At 35.7% G+C, this 9,659-nt stretch overlaps 1 protein-coding gene across 1 annotated transcript; it reads right to left on the bottom strand.

Moving 5' to 3' along the window:
* Positions 1-8,214: 8,214 nt before the first annotated feature.
* LOC142422496 (olfactory receptor 8B3-like) lies at positions 8,215-9,166 on the bottom strand. The gene is given in 2 exon segments (XM_075527865.1): positions 8,215-8,844; positions 8,846-9,166. Coding segments are annotated over 2 exon segments (951 nt in total).
* Between the last annotated feature and the right edge of the window lie 493 nt (positions 9,167-9,659).

The raw sequence follows: 9,659 nt of genomic DNA, 5'->3' as shown, positions 1-9,659 counted from the left end.
ATATTAATCATATATACATGCATGTTAAATTTACACATAAATAGCATTTATTTCAATAGTATATTTCACAAGTGCACAGCTGTTTTCTTTTGTTCTTCTGGCGATTGAAAATCCTTATAAATGAATTGTACGACTACAGGTTCAGCCTGCATATTTAAGGAATGCATATTTCAGAGTGATATACACATATTTCTAGTAAATAAATTGTTGTATACATCTCATATTATCTCATTAGGAAACATTTTAATAGTCAATTGTCGGGTTAAAGAAATAGACATATTTTTAATACAACTACAAGTCCTGGTCATTTAGTGTGCTACATGTTATGTTGTGAACCACAAGTTCTATAGATAGAAATATCAGTCTCTTTGAGAAATAAAAAGTTGACTCTTTAGTCCATGCAGAGTTACAGTCTGAGAAATTTCAGGTGGAAATGGACTCTGTTGTGTAGCGTTGCTATGAGTCAGAATTGACTTGATGGCCGTGAGTTTCATTGGGTTTGGTCAATAATGTTAAGTAGTTTCTCTTCCAGTCCAGTTTTGCAAAGTGTTTTATCAGGAAGAGATATTGGTTTTCATATATATGCCTTTTGTTCATCTATTGAGGTGATCATAGTTAATTTCATTTGTTCAATTAAAATGGTATATTGCCTTGGTTGATATTTTTCAATGCTGAACCACTCTTTTTTTTAAAAAACGTTTTATTAGGGGCTCAGACAACTCTTACCACAATCCATACATATACATACATCAAGTGTATAAAGTACATCCATACATTCCCCGCCCCAATCATTCTCAAAGCATTTGCTCTCCACTTAAGCCCTTTGCATCAGGTCATCTTTTTTTTTTCCCCCTCCCTTCCCGGTTTCCCCTCCCTCATGTGCCCTTTGTGATTTATACATCGTTATTTTGTCATATCTTGCTCTATCTGGAGTCTCCCTTCCCCTCCTTCTCTGCCGTCCCTCTCCCAGGGAGGAGGTCACATGCTGAACCACTCTTAATTCCAAGAATAAATTATAATTGGTTATGGTATAATATTTCTTAATATACATATTAGGCTGGGTTCTCCATAGAAAGAAGAGTAGTGATACATATATGTATATAAAAATGATCAATATATAAGCTCGCTACTATGAATTTCTGAGTACTATGACACATAGGTTTGGTGTGTTTGATATTAATTTAATTCTAACTAGGATTATGTCTAGAATTCAAATTCCTATAATCATGGGCTTATACCAAACAAAATTTGTTTAAATATGTCTGTATAAGCAGTCCTGGAGACACTGGATTTCCATTTGCAGAACAATGAAAAAAGACTCACATTTCACCCTAAGCCCAAAAATCTAACTCAAGGTGAGTCAGAGAGGTAAATATAAACACCTAATCGATAAGGATCACCAAAGACAAAATTGGAACAAATTTAAAGGCAACATAGAAGGCCATACAAAGACTATAAAAGAATAATAAAGGAAACACACAGCAAAGACAATTTAGATTACTATAATTTATTAAAAATAAGACACTATGAGTATCAAAAGATTTCATCAAACGAGTAAAAGGAGAACCCAGAGAATGTAAAAACAAAAAACAAAAACAAACTATAACCATGACACAACAGACAAGGGACTAATCACTAAAATATGTGAAACTCTACAACATACCAAAAAAGATGAAAATAATCTAATTTTAAGTTTGGGCAAAAGATATGAACAGAGTATTCGTCAGATTAGACACTCAAATGACTAACAAACACATGAGAAAATGCTCATGATTACTCGTCATCAGGAGATACAAATCAAAACAAGGATGAGATCAAACATTCACAACAATAGCAAATTAATAAAACCAACAAAGAGAGCAACAAAAGTTAGAGGGTGGAGAGATTGGAATTTATACACTGTGGTGGGATTGGCAAATATGTACAACCATTGTGGGGAAAGATGGCACTTCCAAAAAGAACTAGACCTAGTTTTTCAATACCACATGAAACAGCAGTACCTCTGTTGAACACACACCCTACTGAGCAAGAGAAAGAACAAGAACAGATATATGCTCCCCCATGTTTCTAGCAGCAAAGTCTACAAGAGCAAGAAACTGAAACAACCCAAATGCATACAAGTAGTAGCAATTTTACAATTCTGTTAGACACAATTGAACTATGTATTAATTCCCAGTTAATAAAAAATGTTAAAAACCTCTAATACACAGAATGAAATACTATGCATCCATAAAATGGTGTTGATATCACAAAACACCTCATGATATGGAAGGAACTGGAAAACATTATGCTGAGGGAAATTAGTCCATCATAAAATTAGTCTATCACATAAACGCAAATATTGTATGAGTTCAATACTACAAGAAAAAACCCAAGACAAATACAGGCACTGGCTACCAATACATGAAGGCTAATTAGATTTCCCCAACCAATGAAGCAGGATACATAACTAATTCCCACAAAATATGCACACTACCCCCGTATCACAACACTTCAAGAATCACACCAAGAGAGGTGACCTCATTGTTGACATGGCCAGTCTCCCAAGTAAAGTGAAGTAAAAGAAAGCCAACAGATTGCCACCACAGGACAGTTTTACCATCACCCCTTCTTAACAGATATTCCTACAAGAATTATCAGTGAATTGTATGAGAAATCAGATTAAGAGGCAGGGGTAGTTCATGTATGTATATATTGGGGTAAGCATACACTTTGGACAGTCAGTGGGCTTTCACTTTATTGTAGTCCTAGTATAAAAATAGTTAGTTCTTATAAGCTGCCTCTGATCGGAACTTGTCCCAGTGAAGACATCACTGGAGACCTGGGCGCCAGAGTAAAGTGTAATGAAGAAACTGGATGGCATTCAGTTATCATGGTTAATTGCATCTTGGATATTAAAGACTTATCTCAAAACAAGCAGCCACGTAAGTGAGGAGTCAGATAGCTAATAATGAATTTCAGACATAGAAAAGGGAATACAACCAGGCCCAAATCCTAAACACTCAGATTGCAGAAAATGATGCATGATAGTGCTAGCTCACAATCCATTTGCAAGGTCATGATGTGAAATTAATCTCCAGTGAATATACCAGTACACATTGGCTAGAAATCACAACCCCAAAGTCAGATATTGAGCATTTTAAAAGGGATTTTAGTGCTTATACTCATGCTGAAATGTAACATCTTTTCAATATGATCTTCCCATGGACCCAATGTAATTTTCACTTAAATTTTTAATATTATTTGCCTTCTATTAGATTGAGGTCTCTATTGGTTCTGAATAGCCATTGTTAATGGATCCTTGCTTGGTGCATGTCTCAGTGTTGGTTAGTTATCTGCATAGGAAAACTAGGATCGATGGAAATGCAAAGATAATAACAGGATTAATGAGTACTCAGCGACATGGAGGGAGAGGGAGGGAGCAACTGGGAATCAACATCAATGTGTAAAAGAAGGGGGGGTAAGATACAAAACTGTGATGATGACTTCGTGATAAGAGTGAACTATTGAACTGTATGATATGTTAATTATGGATTGTTTTTTAAAGGCTTATGTTTTTTTTAAAGTATAAATGATAAGAATAAAGATCATCATTGGCATTGGTGCTGTTGCCAGAGAGCTGGTAAAGAGGATGTTGGAGTTACAAAAAAATAAGCCTTATGAATTACCCTGCATGTTGGAGCCAGCAAACACCATCGTATAGAAACTTGATTTCAATAGAGTACAGAGCTTTCGAATCACAGGGACTATGTACAGCATAATCTTGCAGATGATCACGGAGTGATCAAAGGCTATGTCTATCAATACAAATCACTCAACACTGGAAAAAAGGCAATAAAAATGAGTCTTACATCTGGCAAACAAGCTAATGTTCCACTCTGAAACATAATTTTCTTTAATAATGAAAGGGAGAATAGAATTATAAGCTTCAGCAATTTGAGAGTAAAGACAAACAACCGAAATGAATGAAGGACTGATAGAAACGGGAAAAGTACTTGGAGGGGCAGGTGGAAGTGAGTAGCAGGCAGAGCTACAGAAATTACTCTCTCCTTTGTGATTTCCTCCCAAGTTGAATGAGCCTCTTTGAGGCAGACATCACTGAGCCTGTTTTATCATTCTGTGTCATAGAACTAATAATGTGTCCTTTGAGACTCAATGTTCTTCTTAGATTATAATTTTGAACCAGGAATTCGGAGTCCTCGGTGTAGGGGCATGAGGGTCCTCCTTTGTCTCTCTCCTGATTACTCCTTAGCATCTATGCATAGTTTTTAATAAAAAAGGTTCAAAAATAATCCCTTAACCTTTGCAGTGCTTTCCAATAAGTCTGTAAGATTGCATTCGGACATTTTAAATTACTGCTCTAGTACTCTATGTACTGTGGATTTCACCCCAAAAAAGATATTGTTTCAAAGTAGTTAAGAGAAAGGGTCCTCAGTCAAACTGAATTTAAACCTAGACTTCTTTACTGCCCAGTGATGCTATTTTAGACAATGATCTGAAGGCGCAAACTCTTATATCCTCGTTGGTGATTAAATTGCATTAGTTAATTCACATAATATATTAGAATTGTGCTTGGCACATACAATAAACCAGAATCATCGAGTTAAAGTTGATCCTACAGGACAGAATAGAACCACCCTTCAAGGTTTCTAAGGCTTAATCATTTCCCCACACAGTGGGTGGTAGGTTCAAACTGCTGTCCTTGTGGTTTCCAGCCCAATACACTACCCACTATGCCACTAGGCCTCTCTCTTTAGCATACAGAAAGGGCAGCTTCCCTTTAGCTCCAGCCATATTTATAACAGGTTTCTCAGCCTTGTCACTACTGACATTTTAGACCTGCTAAATTTTTTGTTTTCCCATGTACTGAAGGACAGCCAGCACTACTGACCTCTAATCTTCATAAATCAGTAATATTGCTTTCCCATGACAGCAGCTTACTGTAATTTCACCTCTTGTAACTCTTCTACTATAAAAAGTGAATAAGCATGTACCATTCTCAAATGGTACATTCGCCACCCATTAGGGAAATATTTCCCTATTTTTTCATGTATGCTTGTGTGTATCTTTTACTGGGCATATATATTCACAATAGACATATCTATAAACCAAGCTTAAGATTTATCCTGTTCTGTAAATTGGCATATATATATATATAAAAACTCAGATAAAGGGTGCTAGTTAAACAGTGTGCTAGTTAGGTTTCATGTTCCAACATGGCACCTTTAGAAAAATATGGGTGGAGTTTAGTCTGTCAATCAGGTTGCAGCTTGATGACCTTTTCTGGAGGTGTGACCAAGATAAATGGCTCTCTAGAGGCAGCGCCCCAGCCCCCCTTCCCCATCCTCCAGCTCTCTACCTTTACTTTCATGCTAGGGAGCCATTCTGAGACCTACCAAAGCCCTAGAGATGCGCCTACCACCATTGGATCCACAAATCTCTGCACCCACCAGCCAGTGATATTCCTACATTCAGCATTATTGCTTGTGATTGCGTGAGTCTGAAGGGGAACTTAAGGACTAGTATCACACTTATGGACTTAAGTTGTACTGGGCTGGAATCTTTTGTGATATATAATTATTTCTTGATACAAAGCTATTTCTTACACATATATGAGTGTCTCAGAATTTGTTTTTCTAGTAAACCCAAACTAAAACAAAGAATATTGGATACTTTTTGTGACTGGGATAGCTGCTCATGCTATCACTCGAGGATTCTAGTTACATTCTGATTGAACTCAAATGTTCTATTTTAGCTGGCTTCTCTGAACCACGATGGCATAGTGGGTTCTGCGTTGGGTCACTAACCTCACAGTTAGTGATTTAAATCAACCAGGAAATCCTTGAGGGAAAAGAAAAAGTTTTCTGCTCGAGTGAAGGGTTCTCACTCACTGCCATTGATTCTATTCTGTGTCATAATGACAGGACCAGATAGAACCGCCCCTGTGGGTTTCCAAGACTGCTAACTCTTCACTGGAGTAGAAAACATCTTTTTTCTCCCACATAGTTGCTACCAGTTTTGAACTGCTGACCTTGAGATTAGTAGTCCAAATCTGCTAATTGTACTTTCTAGTCAGATATATTACAGCAGTACAATATAACAATGCTACGTTTGATTGTATTCCTCAAGAGTTTGGATCTCTTCAAAATACCCCTCTCAGGGTATTCCACTTGAATATAAATTCATTTGTGCCCTCTTTTTCATATCAAAGTAAAAAAATAATGCATTTGTCAAGTGATAAAGTTAATAATATATATACATATTAATCTGTTCTATTAATGACAGATTTTATAGTACAGCAGATGTTCACAAGAAAAACAGTGTCACTGAATTCAGTGTAAATGTCACTTTATATCTATTGAAATTACAGATGTTTTGTTTCATGTATATGCACACCACATTCAAAATGAAAAACATTAATGTATATTCTGACAGATTGCAATATTTAATGATATTTGTTCATTAATTGAAGCTCTGGAAATTCTGTTGGGTGAGCACTGGACTGCTAGCTGCAAGGTTAGCTGATCAAGCCCACTGACCATTCCTCAAAAGCAAAATGATTCTGGTCCTCTAAAGATTAACTTGGAAAGCTTATGCAAGTTTGAAATTGTGTATTAGTTGGAATTGAATAAATGGAAGAAGTCTTAGTATATTAATTAATGCATTCTATCAAGGTTAATAATCTAGGAAGATTATTGTAGTGATGTATGAAGCTAGGTAAAAGGTATAGATATATTTTGTAAACGATTTTTCAGTTTTTCTGTACAATATAGAAGACATTAAAATACAATAAATAAAGCATAAATATCACATTATTTTGTTACCATATTAGAAAGTATAGAATAGGATAAAAAAAGAAACTATGGTCGAAAAAAGAAAACATCAAAGTTGTAGTTAAACTGTTATTGATTTTATTAATTGAATTTATTATTTATTTTATATGTTATATATAGTAAGTTTATTATTGCCATTTGCACAGAAGTTCCTATTCTGCAAGTGTTTCTTGACTTTCCAGTATATCACATATTCTGAATATATTAAAAAGGAAATGAAGGAAAGATTAACTAAACTAAAATTTGTGTTGTTTTACTGTGATACAAGGATTAAATAATCTCAGAAAATGTTTCTAGGAACATAGGCTATTAATATAAACATACATTACTTGTATTCTTGGGCACCCTGGTAGAGCAGTGGTTAAACCTCAAGGAGAGTAGTGCTAACCCACCAACTGCCCAATGGGAGAAAGAGGGCGGTTTCTATTCCTGTAAAGAGTTACAATCTAGGAAACTCGAATGGGCAGTTATACCCTGAGCTATAGGATCACTATGAGTCAGCAGTTATTTGACGGCATTGAGGTTTTATTTAAATCCATGATATACTTCACTTGATAGTAAATAAATGGCTAAAAGATTTCATCTAACCTAATGTGAAGAGTTTTCCCTTTACTGATAAGGAAATATTCATAATGAAAATTATAACCTCTTTTAAAAATATTTGCTGTCATGTTAGATTACAGTAAATAAATATTTTAACACAGAAAACATCCTACAAACTCATTACCCTGACATATGTACATATTATTTATCTAATAACCTTCTGTTAATGTTTGCTTTGAAGAAGAAAGATGAAGTTATAATTACTCTTTTCAACATTAAATTCCCTGGGTTAATAAAGTATCTCAGAAGCAAATAGGATGTGCTACAGATTTATGACTCTCAAAAGAGAATAAGAATAATAATAGAAAAGGGGATTAAAAAATAAAAATAAACACTGGTCACACAGTTTGTAGTGATGACATTTTGTTAAGTCTGACTGCTTATATAAGTAAAACTATTGTTAAGAATGAGAACATTTTTAATGTATTTGACACTTCTGTGTTTCTATAAGCAAGCCATAATGTTACATTTGTCATAGATGATTTATGTAACTCAATATATCTGTCCAGGTTAGGAATAAAACAAGACTAAAAGGGATATGAAATAATAAAATTAGTGAATACACACTATGATTTATTTGGGAAAGATTTTATGAAATGTAGTAGATAAAAAAGCAAAGAATTTGACAAGAATATCTCTGATGAAAATGATAAAACCAAATCTGCTCTTAAAGCATACATTAAACAATTGGTAGAATCAGCGTGTTGTAAAAGTCTCATGAAAAACACCAGTAAAATTTTTAGGTACTTGAATTTCTTTGCATAATCACTACTTTCAGCTAGAATGTGTTTCTCCTCTGGATTTGAGTCAACACTTTCCTCAGGGCTACTTTGACATCCTTGTTCTTCAAGCTGTAGATCAAAGGATTAAGCATGGGACCCACATTGGTGTAGAAAATAGATGAAACTTTCCCTTCGTCCATAGAGTCAGGAGAAGTATATTTAAGATACATGAATGCTCCTGACCCAAAAAAAAGAGAGATGGCAATTATGTGGGAGCTGCAAGTGCTGAAGGCCTTTGATCTTCCTTGAGTAGACTTGATACGAAGAATATTAGTTAGAATGAAAATATAAGAAATGAGGATGGTAAAACTTGGTACTGTAATATTGATACCCACCACAATCAGAACTACTACATCATTGACATAGGTACTGGTACAAGAGAGTTGGAGAAGAGGGAGAATGTCACACAAGTAATGGTTGATGATATTAAAGTTGCAGAAAGTTAGTCGAAGCATGCAACCTGTGTGGGCAGTGGCTCCCGCAAATCCCATTGCATACGCAGCCAATGACAGTGCAGAGCACACCTGATGGGACATGGTGACCTTATACAACAGTGGACTACAAATGGCCACATAGCGATCACAGGCCATTGAGGTCAACATATAGCATTCAGAGATGACAAAAAAAGAGAAAGAAGAAGAGTTGAGTCATGCACCCAACATAAGAGATGATATTCTTCTCTGACACAAAGTTCATCAGCATTTTAGGGGTGAACACAGAAGAGTAACAGAGATCAATGAAGGAGAGATTGAAGAGAAAATAGTACATGGGGGTGTGAAGGTGGGGATTTAATCCAATAAGAATGATCAAGCCAAGATTTCCCACCACGGTGACAATATATATCATTAGAAACAAGCAAAAGAGAGGTTTCTGGAGCTCTGGACGATCTGTTAATCCAGCAAGAATAAATTCAGTCACTAAGGAGTCATTCTTTGTCAGCATTTTCATTTTTGGAGATCTGTAGGATGTAAGAAAATTCCATTAGTTGAATATCCTTACAAATGCTCACTGTCATTACAAAGGGGTGACAATTGGCAAGATCCAAGTACCTCTTGTTTATTTTGTGGCCTCTAATGCACTGCCACACATATCCCTCTCTTACCCCTTTCTTTCTGCTCTCTATGAGCTAGCGTGTGGTCAAGATGAAAGGATGGAGTAGCTGAGCCACAAGTCTTCCTGTTTATGAGTGAGGAGAAAGTGCCTTCCATCTGGCCATCTCATTAATCTTGCCCTCTCTTTAGAAGTTCCAACTCATGTTTGCATTACCTTACCCAACATCTCAGTTCCATTGTGATGGCTAACACTGAAGAGAGGACTTCAAGAAAGACAAGATTTTATTGACATTCTCCTTAAAAAAAGGATTCCCTCACTGTCTGTAGGGTATGCAGATTTATTTCTACAAGAATCCTTGATGTCAACAATTGGTGCCAGGCATTTAGAA

This window comes from Tenrec ecaudatus, chromosome 12 (genome assembly GCF_050624435.1).
Source record: "Tenrec ecaudatus isolate mTenEca1 chromosome 12, mTenEca1.hap1, whole genome shotgun sequence".
NCBI lineage: Eukaryota > Metazoa > Chordata > Mammalia > Afrosoricida > Tenrecidae > Tenrec > Tenrec ecaudatus.
The sequence above is the reverse complement of the archived record's forward strand: the minus strand, read 5'-3'. Positions and strand labels throughout refer to the sequence as shown.